At 36.9% G+C, this 15,357-nt stretch overlaps 1 protein-coding gene across 1 annotated transcript in view; it reads left to right on the forward strand.

Moving 5' to 3' along the window:
* The window catches only part of Vmat (Vesicular monoamine transporter), a 283,884-nt gene that overhangs the window by 130,004 nt on the left and 138,523 nt on the right, over positions 1-15,357 (forward strand). Inside the window, exon 2 of the mRNA XM_081763555.1 lies at positions 10,100-10,247. Within this exon, the coding sequence (XP_081619681.1) occupies positions 10,112-10,247 (136 nt within the window). The 5' untranslated portion in view covers positions 10,100-10,111. The remainder of the gene's footprint in view (positions 1-10,099; positions 10,248-15,357) is intronic.

Genomic DNA, 15,357 nt, shown 5'->3' on the forward strand with positions numbered 1-15,357 from the left:
GGTGGCTCAGTGGTAGAGCGTTCACCTCTGGTGCTAGGGGTCCCGGGTTCGATCCCAGCCCCCGCCAAGTGAACCTTGTGATGGACAAACACCGTGTGCGTGGGTTTTCTCGGGGTTCTCCCGTTTCCTCCCACTTTCTTCATTTCATTCATTACTCATCATCATCGGCTCCTTTAGCCTAACCGGCATAACCGTGGGACGTAAAACTTAAAGATTTCATTTCATTTTTTTTCTTTCATATTTATTGAACTTTGTACTCAATGCACTGTAAAGAGATATTCTTTAATCGAACCAGTTTGTTCCCACCACCTTAGAGGTGCATATATAATACAGAAAGGGAAAGTAAAAGATACCACCAAAAAGTACAAAAAGAGCTCAAGTTCAAGAGGTACACATAATTTAGTGTGGAGTTCTTGTGTACTATTCATTGCTGGCGGATTCGATTCCCGGTGGGGTCACTCGGTCGAAAAAGTGTAACAGCTTTTTCAGACCAGCCACCCTGAATGAGGTTTTCCTGGGTTTTCCTCATTCACACCAGGCAAATGCCGGGGTGGTACCTAACTTATAGGTCCCAGGCCGCTTCCTTCCTTTCCCAATCCTTTCTTCCTTCCCTTTTCCCGGATTGTGTGCTCGCCGAGGGACGTCATCCCTCAAATCGTGAAGAGCTAAATGGCCTTAGATGCCGACAGCCCACAAATCTAAATCCTAAATCCTAAATCATTGCTGGCGGAAAGTTTTCTTCTTCTTTTCCTTTTTTTCTCTACATCAAAGGATTACACCAAAAAGTTCACAGAAATAAAAATAAGCTTTTCATTGTTGCATTGTTACGTTCTCAATGATTTTGCATTGTAAATATTGGCTTTAAAAATATTAATACATTATGTTAAACTTGCAGTTAAACAAAATTTTGCAAGAATTGTGTTATATATTTTAATTATGCTTTATTTTCTAAAATTATGCTTTATTATGCTTTTAAAATTAGTTTCTTGTAGGCCCTTAGACAACCACAATCATGATCAAGGTACCAACCATATGTCTAAATTGCTATTATGCTTTTTATGCTTTTGGGTTGCCCTAGTAATTAATTTATCCTTATTTGCTAAATAGTTGAATATTAATCAATGTATGGGCTTTCCCGTAATTGTTAACAATATTTAGTTTATTAATACTTAAGATAACTGTGTATAAATTCAAAAAGCACATTTGTCCACTTGCACTCTGCACACATAAACGTAATGAAATTTCAGACTATAAAATTTATAAATGAATAAAACTTAATTATTTAAAAAATAAAATTAAAAATATAAATAGTATATAGACAATTATAAATAATAAGTACTACAAATACACCAGAGCTGGCTAAAAAAATACAAGGATTGATGCTAAAAGTACAGTTGATTGTCAAACTTAAAAATTAAAGGTGATCCCCTTCAACGTACTCCCTTCCCTTCACTATACACGTCTGCATACGAAGTTTCCATTGTTGGAAGCAGTTGTGAAAATCTTCAGGTGTCATCGCCTTGAGTACTTCTACCGTTTTTTGCTTCATCTCTGCCTTTTTTTATACTTTAAGTAGAAGCTTTAGTAGTACTATTTAAGAAAAACACTACTTTATTTTGAATTGGCAACACTGTTAACCTTGTGGTATTGTAATGAATGCCAAAGTCACCATGCCGTAAGCGTCGGTGGGTCACCGATGGGCGACTAGCGATATCTCGCCAAAAATTGGCGGCCCCGCAGCGACGATCCGTGATGCCCCACTTCATTTTGAAAATTATATCAGCAGCGGCCCACCAGCGGCAGAGAAGACCGAACGCCAATGAACCACAAAATTACTCCTGCAAAATACATTAAATCATCTATATGCGTGATTTGTTTACATTAAGGTCACTGGCGCAAATCCCGGGGGGACGAGGGGACATATCCAAGCCAATCTGGGAACTGGGGGGACTGTCCCTCCAATAATTCGATTTGAAAAGTGCTTTTTGGGAATTTTGTGTCCGATTACCACAAAAGAAAATGAGATGAAATTGATTTCTCTTGGCTTGTCCGTTTCACCTTAATGATGTAAAAGTTTGAAACTTCATTACATTAAATTTGTCATTAATTATTGTTAGTCTATTTTCAACCATTTAATTCCTATAATGCTATTGAGCCTCATCGTTTTGCACAAATAAGAGTATTGTTGCGTCATACATAATTGATTTTCCTTCTTCATAGTTTTGGGGAAGTCATTATTTATACTATTATAAAACAAATGTCCTAAAGTTTTAATGTGGAACATTGTGGATGCCTAAGTAGAAACATACCGTAAGACTTGGTTACTTTGCACCAAATGTAAGGAATTTTAAAGAAAATCGCATTTAACTTTCAAACGTAATGATTTAGAACACTATTTATAATAGCTAGATATATATAAGGAAAACATTCACGCAAATGCGTTAGCAAACATTTAGTATGACCAGTGGCGTAACTAAAGGCTTGGAGGCCCTCCTGCAGACAGCGAGGAGCGGGGTCCCTTCTCTAAGTCCCACTTCACGATTTGAGGCCCCCTGATGGCTTGTGGCCCTCCCGCAATGCGGGGTCTGCGGGGCCCTTATTTACGCCCCTGAATATGACCATGGTTATTGAAATATGAACTTTGGTAAAAAGTTAACCCGTAGGTTAGGATACTTTGCACAACATACAAAAAAGTATGTTCAACATACGAACATAATGTTTCTGTGCAATATTTTCCCACCAGTGTTTGTACATTTCACTTCCTACACAAAACTGCACTCAGTCTACAAATATTGATATTAGAATGATGGTATCGATACCGGTACTTAGTATGAATTACCGATATTTGTCAAGAAAATTAGGTTTTTGTATTTTCTGGTAACGGCACAGAAACTACATTCTGATAGTTTATCATATGTTCCACAAAAAATGCCAACTCAGGAACAAGAAAATCCCCGTGAACTGATTTGCCTTGGTTGCTCTTTATGTCCAAGAATATCGTCTCAACCGTAATCAGTGGAAGATTTACTCGGTTTGGGGCTATCAGGCCGAAGCCCACTCAAATTGCAGGATTTCTTTTTAAAAATCTAACGTTAGTCATTCCTAGGCGTATAAGCTTCAAGCCCCTCCTTCCCAAAATTCTAGTGATTTTAAAAAAAAAAAAAAAAAAAAAAAAACCTTTCCGAGTAAAGACCCTCTCAAACTATTTTTCTGGATCCGCCACTGTTTGTAATTTATTTTCCAAGAAGAAATCCATTCTGGCATCTACTTAAATAGGAAATTTATCTAAAAGTAGAAGACAGGAGGTATCAGTAGTAATAATTTCCTAAGGGATTACTTTTGACAGATGCCAAGAAACCCCCATTAGAGGCTAAAACAGCCTTTTTCTAGTTTTATTTTCCCTATGACTTTAAAAGGTTTCACACTTCAATTTCAACTATTGCTTCAAAGTCCCATTATATACAGTAGTATTCTACGAAATTGACTTAGCTTTGACGAAAATTTTTGTAGCTGATATCTTTCAAATTTTGTCGGTCTTTACAGTGACTGCTTTCCAAACCTCTACAGCGAACCCTCCGGGTAATTAAAATTGATGTCAGCTGCCAACATTATAGCCAAAACACAGTTAGATGTTCTATCTTATGGTGGCAGTTAAAACTTTCTTTTTACAGTTCATGATTTTACCGGCAGAGGACTGTGCAACTCTTTTGGTGTTTTGTGCAAAGTTACCCCTAAAGTGCAAAGTAACCCCGTCTTGAGGTACCAATTATAAATATGCATGTATTCGAATTTCAAAATGTGTTCACAACACTAGTTTGTAATACTGATATATACCACTACTTCATCTACATCGCATGATATATATATATAATATACAACAGGCTCACCTCAGAAATCAAATTCATCTACCCAGGGGTAAAAGTGGACCTGAAAAGGTAGGGGGACGCTTGATGTTATGCCGTCCTCCGTGCCTATCTTTTCCCATTGTAATTTTTTTAGTAAGCGCGGGACGCCACAAATATTTTTTTGGAAGTGAGGGGACGACGTCCCTCCTCGTACCCACTTACTTTTACCCCTGCATCTACGGTAATATGAGACTCATCTCTTCCCTTCCCAGAATAAGCCCCAAATCAACCAGTCTCCCAATGTTTGTTGAAGACAACTCTGCTCCCTAGATCCTCCACAGCATTTTCAACTTCATAAATATTTTGAACATTGCATTATATATATATATTGGCGGATCCAGGATATGATCAATGGAGGGGCTAAACCATAGTTTGTAGCTTTATCCAGTGTCAAGCAGAATTAAAGCCCATTTTATCCAATGTATACCTGAGCGTCAAGGGAGGGCTATAGCCCCTATACCCTCTTGGATTCGTGCCTATATATATATATATATATATATATATATATATATATATATATATATATATATGGGAACGGTCTTACCCGTCCCCTCCAATGTTGAAGACAGATTTGGGCCGCTGATTAAGGTGAGTCTAAAACACATTAAAAGGTAATTTAAAAAAGTGCCTTGGGATGGGCGCGAACCACCCACCTTATGATTCCACTAGATGTGTGTTCTTCCGATTTTGCCACGGAGGCAAAGAGGGAAACGTCACTTGTAGAGACAGATCCTTGAAGTCGTTCTTATTTGGATAATCAAAGTGCTTCTTTAACCGTGTATATTCGACTATAGCCGTTAGGGATCAGATAAAATGCATTCGCCATGACAAAATGACACCGCCTATTTACTTTATTTCATATTTCTACCATAATCACTTTCTAATGATCGCCGACAGTTGACATCTAAATTCATACAATTATACGCACTCATCTCGTTTTTTCAGTTCATGATGCAGAGGCAGGGATTACTCTTAATCCCCGGAGCTCACTTTAGGAATAATTCGTCAGAAAAAAATAATATATAACAATAATCGCATGCATATGACTGGCGATACTTCGTGTTGGCCTCTTCGCGTGACGAATCGACGGAGTGCGGTGCTACGCGGTGGTGACTTCAACAAATCGACTCTAGATATCTGTTTCGACTTGACGAAACCCTGCCACTAGTGGCACACCAGCGACAATCCTTCGACGCGTCACTATATCGAGGATCGACATTTACCGGCAAGTGGGCCACTAGGTGTTGGCGACGTTTACGGCATGGGGGAATGTTCCCCTGACACTAATTGCAGGATACACAAATTTCAGCGTCTTTGAAAGTAACAAAGAATGTCAAAATAAATGAATGATCCTCTCTGTAAATACCCATGAGTACACAACTGAGATATTGTCACACCAAGACACAACAAAAATTCCTGTGCTTCACGGTATATCCGGGGATAATCTTACAGTATTGTTCTCAAAATTATCACCTGTGTTTTGTTAGGCTGGTAAGAATGAAATATCCGTTACAGGTGAGTCATTCCCAAAGGCTGGTTAATCAAAATAGTCGCCGTCTGCAACCACACACTTTTGCCTTCGCTCAGAAAACGATTGGATTCCGTCGCGGAAGAAGTCTGGCGTCTGTGATCGAAAAAGTTCTTAACCACAAGTTACAAGGTCCGATCATCAAGGACGTCTTCCCTCCCAAGAAATGATGGAGATGCTGAAACATGTTGTAGTCTGGGGGGCGGCGGCAGAGTGCGGCATTTGAGGAAATGTTTCATACTGCATTTCATAATGAGCCTGCACCATCTTTTGCGCCATAGCGTTGTCGTGCAGCGTGACACCATATCTGCCGACGATTGATGGATGATTGCGGAAAAGTTGACGGTTAATTTCATGGATTTGAACACTGCAAAACCAATGATGGATCATAGCCCACCACAGACTATCATATCAGTAACAACGTCTTTTGTGTATGGAAAGCTAATTTAGGAGATCGTCCTGGATATTGATTATGATCCAACCATTGTCTTCACTGTTTACGATTGTCATACGAGATCAATATTTCATCAGAAGTGACAATCCGATGCAGAAGATCTTCCAATAGTCGGTGGAGTTGATGCAAATATTACCAACATATTTCACTTCCGAATACCAGTGTGCCATTTTGCACAGAAGGAATAAAACCATTGCCGGAAGACACTTGATTAGATAAGAACCCCTGTGGTGACATTAAGAAAATTTCCATCGTGTCGAGAGACAGGTCCATTTAAATTATCGTATCTACATTACCAATAGTGCCATTGTGATGTTTCAATACACCATTTGAAAGATCTTGAATTAAAATACAAAAAAGGTTCAATAGGTCTAACCAGAAGTTATTGCAACGAAAATTTGGAATTGAGTGGTATACTAGTAAGCATTTCAGGAAAAGTGCTCTCTGAAACAATTTTAATAGCATTATTTGCGACATTTGAGCAATACGTATTTTTAGAGATAATGAGGCCCTGCTGAACACAAATTTGAATGTTTACAAGTCTAATTTCTCTTCCTTATGACCAAAACTTCAGATAGCCGGCAAAATGGCTACTGTATATTTTTTTTTAAAATAGCTACAAATATTTCCTAGGTTTTTGGGGTCCTTGGAATCCATTCTTTACCTTTGAATCACAATCCGACCTCAGGAAGTGACTTAAACCTTGGAAACCAATATGGCTGCCAAATTTGACGAGAAATAAAAGTTCTATGTATAAGAATGTGAAGCGTCGTTTCCCATATTTCCATGGTCAAGGATCTTACTGTTGTTGCTTAAATTTTGATTTTGACACCGAAAATGCTCAAATACTCAAGATAGCTCTAAAAATGGCTCAATTTATAGATATTTGCAATCAAGAGCAATAATAGCACCGCTTCCTTCTGGGAATGGGCTAAATACATCATTGATAGTGCATATCATTCTCCTCTTACACAGGGGCGGATTCAGCTCAGTCCAAATTCTCAAAATCTTAACTGAAGTTAGGGCAAGATCTTGTAATGTTTTCTTGAATTAAGGTACAACAGAAAGTAACCTAATGTCTTCTTGTCAAACGAGCAGTTTAGAATTATTCGGGCAGCAATTTGAAAGGAAGTAAATAATAAAGATAATAAATAATAAAACGGACAAATAATAGTATCAATGAAAATTGGGAAATACTTTTCAATGGAATGTTTCCTTATCTATTATTTCTAAATTTATATTATCGGTAAGTCGTCTGTCCGCAGAAAATGAAGTTACAGGTTGGTAGTTGAAACATAAAACAATGAGATGGATTAACAAACATAAATGGGTTACTGCGTTCATCATGGTTTCTACGTGTCCGTCTAATTCTACTCATTTTTTCCTTCCCTAGCTAGGTACCGGATGTTAACATCCTACTTACTATATAGATATAAAAGGTGAACATATTCTAACTGTAACATTTCACTATTGTCGCAAAATCCTCGCAGGGAAGTTGACTTTTTAACAATTGGGTGCTAAGCAAAAACAGAGAAATTACATTTATCGAATCATTTGAGACCTTCCCATGAATATTTCACAGTAGTACATGTGAAACTTTTTTTTTTTTTTTTTAATTTCGCGATCTAATAATTCGATACCAAAGAATATTGAATTCTAATTTTGATTCTTGTCTCAATTTTCCCTCTCCCTCTTCCATATCCTTTATTATCTGGCTATCTTTCTTCTTCTTCTTCCATCCCTTTTCCATAGGGAGAATTTGACAGAAGTAAATGACAATTGAATAACCTTAAGACAGACCAAATCGGATCTCTTCAATATTAAGCCACCCCTCCAACGTGATTTTGAACGATCGAAAGAGAAAAATAGTGTAGTGAGGACGGAGGATGGGAGGGGCAAATGGAGGGAGATAAAGCAAGAAGAATAGCTCAAGAGGACGGAGATTGATAAAAAAAATGTAAGGGGGGGGGGGCGAACCTCAACTCTCATCCATTCTTTCTCCTGGCATTTTTCTCACAGGAGACAGAAGGGCAAAGAAGAGAGAGAAGCAACTGGTTCAGATCGATATACACAGAAGCCACTTGTAGGATTGGCAGAACAAAAGAAGTCACACACACACACCCACACACTATGGAATACACTCCAAATCTTAGCGTTCATAAATTTTTCTCTACGGTTCCCCGATGTTTCATATTCTCGAGAACAGAACTTGAATAAATACCATATAAAAAACCTTAACGTTTATTTTATAGTCTCGCTGTGGGTATTCTTCTACGTTAAGTTCACTGTTTGCCTTATATATTCATAGACATTCTTTTTTAAATGTTAGCTATATCTGTTGAACTCTAATACATTAAAACATCCCAACTCCCTTACATCCCACCCAACTCCATTCTTTCGAAACTATTGTGTCGTTCTGAACTTGACAGGCTGTCCTTGGAACTGAAGGCCAGAAGGTAAATAGATAAATGGCAAAGAAAGGAATTAAATGGTATTAATTTATTTAATTTATTTAACAATCACCAGATATAGCTCAGAAGCCATTTTATACTGGATATCTAACAACAATAACAATAGCTTTGGGAAGGTATCGGCCAGTATCTGTTTCGTAGGTACCATCCCGGCATTTGCCTGATAGGATTGAGAAGGTTAGGATAGTCGGCTGCGGGAATCGAACCCACAACATCCCGAATGCGAAGCCAACTCTCCATCACTAGAGCTTGAATGATACACTTTATTGCATAAGGTATGGGTTAATGTTAATTATGTTTGGCTGATTGAAGATCAACACTGCTTTTTCAGCACTGTGGCTATATGAGAGGACACCAAGTGCTTGAAGTGAGACCTGAATTACTATTTTGGTTTGTATCCGAACCAAATATCCAAGATCACACACACGCATTGAAAATGTGCGTGTTAGCTACTTGAACAAGACAGATACTTTAATGTTAACTAACTGTTACATACGAGTTTGGTTTAACATTTCTTTTACAAAACCAAGACTATGTAAAACTTAAATCTAGGACCAGTTTAAAATTAAATCTGAACCACTGAAAGTTGACTCCAAGTCCATGCGTACTGGAGGTACGAAATGAAATAGAACCCTTAAATGGTTATACCTTTTGGGCTAAAAGAGATTGATGATTAATGGAAGTGAATAATTATGAAGAAATTGGTGGAATGATAATGTGGAAGGAAATGCGAGAATCTAGAGAAAACTCATGGTCACCATGTTGTCCACCAGAAATGCATGTGTCGTGGGATCGAACCAGGAACTCTTCACACTAGAGGTGAGCACTGTACCACTGAGCCACCGTATCTCCTGATGGAAAGCATGAGCATTAACCATGGACCTCTTGATAAGTCTATATTGGACCTGCATTAGGTTTGAAGCTAATGGAAAAACATACTACTTCGATGTTCCTAATGTCAACCGCTGTTCTTAACATACTGTCTCAAATATAGCTCCATAATCTAATGGCTATTGCAGTGCTTTTGATGTATGAGGTCCCGCTTTCGATCCCAGATAGAAGAGCATCGGATACATTGTAGTAGTTCGAATCTCAGTTTAAATTCTAGATCACGTCCTATTGTAACCTCACTGCTGACAAAGGTCGTAAATACGTAAATACGAATCAACTAATGATTAAAACAAACATTTCATATATAGGAAGGATCTAGAGCAGCCTTTTGTAGTGGTTATCGTTTCCTGAAGATGATCTAGAATTTGGACTTATGAATATACCTTAGATTTCAAAGTCTCCCACATTGCAAAATCCTTGGAATTTAGATCTGATAATTGTAATCCCCTATTACAACTAAGTATCTGTGAAATAAGTTATAAATAAACTGATTGTGTCATTTTTTGTAGTCGCTCTTTTAATAGAGCAAGTTTGAACTTATACTTGTGGAGTGGGTGATAAGCTGGATAACGATTGACAAGATCTGAGTTTATAATTGAATTTGATTGTACTAGAGGTAGATACTGGTAAAACAAATTATTCCTAGAACAAACCAATTAATCAGCTACATTCTTGTGATATATATGAGTATATTGCTCAGCTTCTATTCGAACCCTTCATACAAACTACATACATCAGTGAGCGCAGTCCTAAAAGCTTTTCTGCTTCCCCATACTGTAATTACGTTGCATTCAATATCAGACACAATGTCATTAACTAACTTGTCTTTGGTTTCTATTCGTATTCGTAGGTCCGGGTCGGCATGACGGTAGTCCAGGACTATGTGGCGGGATCCCGTTTCGCCAGTTGCTTACAGACATGTAGGGAATCGCGGCGACTCGTTCTCATCATCGTCGCCATCGCATTGCTGCTGGACAACATGCTCCTCACCACTGTTGGTAAGTACTTGTATTATTATTATTATTATTATTATTATTATTATTATTATTATTATTATTATTATTATTATTATTATTATTATTATTATTATTATTATCATGAAATCCTCACAATCATAACCATGTTTCTTCTAATGTATCCGTCTGCTGCATGTAAGAATTGCCTTTACATTGGTGATATTCATATTGTAGCTACACTAATACATAAAACAAACAAAAAAAAATCATTTTAAATATCTAATTCTATAGTTTAAGGAACCCAGAGGTTCATCGTCGTAGAAAGAAAAGAACACCATTAGATTGTATTTTGTGTGAAACACATCTAATCGGGATATCGGTGCATCTTACTTTCTGAAGGTATTGTAAGAAAAATGAAATATTTAAGTTTTACGTCCCGCAATTATGCCGGTTAGATAGAGTCACACTGTTTGGCTTAATAATATTGTAATATTTGTCCGCTGGCCGTTCGTTATTCCACACAATAACTCTTAAAAAGACAGAATTTTAAAGTTCTGTTGTTTGCAGTAGAAAGATGCAGCGATTATCTCGACAGTTTGTTAACAAATTCAATCCGTTTACATCTTTAAGGGTAACGGTGACTATCCACGTTCCATTCATTTATTAAAAAAAAAAAAACAAAAAAAACTACGTTTTGCGTAAACGTGAAGGTTCAACCCACAAAACATTTAAGAATTATGGGTTGTGTAAACATCTAGGGGCGAATATTTAGATATTCTTACTCCATATTATAAACGTACAAGCCCATTCATTCACAAATACACATTGCTCGTGATTTACTTTACTGTCTTTAGCTGTTTCTTTCTTTCTTTCTCTCTCTCTCTCTTTTTTTATCTTCCTGCCAAAGGACTCACCCAAATATTTTAAACCATATTCTATGCGAGATTATTCGATAATTCTTGGGCGTCTTGATCCTATGTTTTCTTTATAATATAGTATATATTATGAAGCTCTGCCAGGCCCGTATCCAAGGGGGTCTAGGGAGCCTCCCCCCTAAAATATTCACGGTAGACTTGCAAATGAACTATAATATGGTTGGATCGAGCCCCTCCTAACTTCTACTGCCCCCCCCCTATATTTTTGGGCTGGCTACCGGCCTAAGTTCTGCGTTATCTAACTTTCCCTATTCAATAATTTATTCATCCCTTTTGACTCCAAAAGTGTTCTTCAAAGCTTCGTTTTCTAATAAATATCCTTAGGTTTTGTTTATTTCGTAGTGCTAATGATCAACTTTCTCATCCGTAGAGTTTTACGGGTAACACTATACTCATGAACAGCTGGAATCTCACATTGAAAAAATTAACAAATAAACGTTCCCACCTATCAATCAGATATATATATATATATAATCGTAAAGTGCTAACCGAGATTACTAAAAAAAAAAATATGAGTATCTTGTACGAAATCTGATCGGCAGACTTCGTGTGTATATACTGTATACATATATCCGGACCTTAAAGGCAGAGGGGAGTAAGTCATTTTTATTAAATTTTCAGGAGAGACAGAAAACAGTGACTAACTTCTTTTTGCCTTTAAGTGCCTTCGGATTTATATCCAATTTTATTGTTGCTATTTGATAAAGTATTCATAATACAACTACAAGCTTTCTAAGAATAAGGGATATCAGAACACGCGTTTCAAATCTGGCAATAACTCATTTTCAGAAAAAAATGGCTTACTCCCCTCTGCCTTTAAGGTCCGGGTCAGTAGTGTGGAGAAAAGTGTTGAGTGTTACTTGTGGTGGTGTTACACCAACACGAAGAAAGTAACACAGTGTGTAGTGTGTTCATTATTTTGTGTTAATATTACACCATGTCAAGTATCAATACAACACAGTCCCTGTGTTACTCACAACATCATTTTCTTATTATTTTAACACACAATCTGTGTCATAATTCAAGGTCAAAGCCGTATAAGTAACACAGTTTTAGTGTTAATTCAACACCCCCTGTATTAAAATTCAAGGTCAGACCACCAGATTAACACCGTTTTTGGTGTTAGTTCGACTCCACTTCTGTGTTACCACGACACTTATTTCGGTGTTAAAATAACTCCGTGTGTGGTGTTGATGTAACCATTTTTCTGTGTTGGAAAACAATGTGTTGTGCATGCTTACGCTTACCGAAGATTCTAATTTTAAAATAAGAATAGTAAACGACAGAACACTTCATATAGAAAATCTTCATAAAAATTTTTGTCGTCCTCCCCAACATTTATTGTGAAATACTTCTTGATGGTGCGAAACACAACCTTCACCAACATCTTGTTCAAGAATGATAGGAAACTCTTACCTAAATCCTTATAATACGTTTGCCTCTTATTGTGATTCTACTCGTTTTCCGCCATTTTTGAAGCACAGTCCCCGCTGTTGTCTGGTGAGCTCTAGTGCAGTGTAGAACTGACATAGTAATACGATGCTATTTCCCGCTATTTACATATTTCTTTCGAAACATTATGTAAAACAATTGAAAACACATCGCGCGGTTTGCATGTTAAACTTTTGCATATACATGGATTTGCTTACGTAAGTATTTCTTTATAGTGTGTTTGTAGCTTCAATTTATAAGCCTTTATAATTAGATGCCCAACATATTTGGCAATCATGCAGAAAACAACATCGAAAATTCTACACTTGTGTTAATTTAACACATAGGCTGTGAGTCATTTCAACTACCGGCATTTGACACACAACTCCAAATGGAGAGTGAGTTGTTCTAACTGCCTGTTTGTGTTCAATTTTAACACAATAGTGTTAACACATAGGCATGTCGTTGAAATAACACAACGATTTTTTTACAGTATAGTTTTTACAAATCTTGGCTTGTATTTTACGAATATATAAATACCATATCCATTCCCGATTTCTCGGTGAAAATGTTTACTTGTTCTAGTACTTCAGATGTTGAACGTTCTCCCCTACCATGAATCTTAAAGTTTTTTTTTTTCGACATACAGTAACGCCTATTTCAGTATTTATAGTAAATTACTATTTCTAATATAAATTAAAGTATGTTTCCAATTTTCATGTCTTGAAAGTGTTAGCGTTCTTCGGGAATACTAAAGGAACTTGCATAATGCGTAAAATAGCTATCTCCGTGGGTAAGTGGTTAACGGTGTGGCTTCATAAGAGAGAGGTTCTTGATTCGAAACCCGTCGACGAAAGCTATGAACTTCCTTTATTCTTTAAATATAAAGATCTGTCTCTTCCTGCGCAATCAACTTATGCTCCAAAAAGAGTTCTCCACCTTCATTCGACAACTTTGGGTGCGATGCTCGTAGGCTTGACTAAGAAACTTTGATTCTTCCGCTTCTCAAAATCACAATTTTTCCTTAGAATATGAATTCTGTCCAATATTTTTTTATTCCAACTTTGCATATGTGAATGTATTTTTCCTTAGCCCCATATTTGAAACTCTCTTCTCTCTGAGGGCGCGGTGGCTCAGTGGTAAAGCGTTCACCTCCGGTGCTTGGGGGCCCTGGTTTCTTTCCCACCTCGCGCCGTGTAGACTTTGTGGTGGACAAACACCGTGCTCGTGGGTTTTCTCGGGGTTCTTCCGTTTCCTCCCACTCTCTTAATTCCACCATTTCATTTATTTCTCATAATCACCGTCTCCTTTAGCCTAACCGGCATAATCGTGCGACGTAAAACTGAAAGATTTCATTTCATTTTTTCTCTCTTCTCTCTGTATGTCGTCTGTCACGAACTTTGATTAAACATATATACAGGCAGTAACTTATACATGTATATAGGTAGTTTCTTCTTGAGTTTATACTCCAGGTAATACCGTTTAAAAAAAAAAAAAAGAAGAAGAAGAAGAAGAAGAATCGTGCTTTGTTCGGAAACTGCTTCTCAAACGCGATAAAATCACTTTACATTTGGTTTACGTGTAAATCTGATGAACACATTGTGACGTTCGATTCGAAAACCTCTCTAGGCGAAGAAGTATATTACATCCTAACAGCAATGACTTGACGAAGACTGCTTTAAATAAGGCAATGGAAGCGGAAGGAATTGAAAACCATACGTAACTAATCACTCGAGGAAGTAAGTTGGGTTACCTAGCACTTGCAAAACAATGTGTTGTAGTAATTTCAGTGGCAAAACCTTGTATCATTTCCTTACAACAACTATTGGATAGGAGATCATACAGTAGCTAATATGTTTAACAAGAAATTGTTAAAAATTATCTAAGTTAAAATTGTATTTCGATTGAAGAAAAGAGGGTTAAATATAATTTAATCGATCTGCAGATGATATGGCTTTTATACCGTAGAGGAATCTCAAATGGAAATAAGCATACTGTTTAAAAGATTTGAGGAAAAAAACTATAGACAGGATGGGAGGGAAATAAATGATAAAATGACGAAAACACTGACAATAGGAACGGAGGGAACTCTGTCAATTATAGAAGTTGAAGAGGATCGACTAGTCTAGTGAAGATTTTGAACATGGGGATGGATTGTATTCTGAGTGTTGTTAGATAAAGAGTAACTTGAATGATTCATCAAATGTTTCGTGTGCAATACTATACTTCATAGAGCAAAAACATAGATTACAAAAGGACATATGAAAAACGACTGCAAGGATATAACATGTGAATGTGGAGAAGAATAAATAAAATAGCTGAACGAGATGGAAAACCTTATCCAAAGTTAAGGAGAGAAAATCAAATATTGAAGATATTTTTTTTTAAATTGAAAAGAAACTAGTTAAGATATTATTTGAAGTGATATTGCCTCATTAAGGATGAAGTAGAAGGCTTTGTAGAAGATAAAAGAGGGAGGGGAGAATAGAATTATAATTGATGAATGACAATAAATAGAGCAATTCTTACATCCAAATTAAGAGATTAGCAAGGGAAGCGCATGGTAGCTTCTAAACTAGCAGTAAGCGAGTTGAAAAAAAAGTGAATACTTTTAACATAACAACAAATTAAAAATTGTAAACATTTCTTTTCTCCTTTGTTCCAGCTCGCACTTTACTCGAACTTTATGCCACACATCATGTGTTATTATTGTTATCATAACAAGTGAAGGAAATATTGTTAATTAGAATTAATGAATCAGTAAATTAGACAAGGAGATGAGTTCA

Source organism: Thermobia domestica, chromosome 1 (assembly GCF_964235325.1).
Source record: "Thermobia domestica chromosome 1, izTheDome1.hap1.1, whole genome shotgun sequence".
NCBI classification, from domain to species: domain Eukaryota; kingdom Metazoa; phylum Arthropoda; class Insecta; order Zygentoma; family Lepismatidae; genus Thermobia; species Thermobia domestica.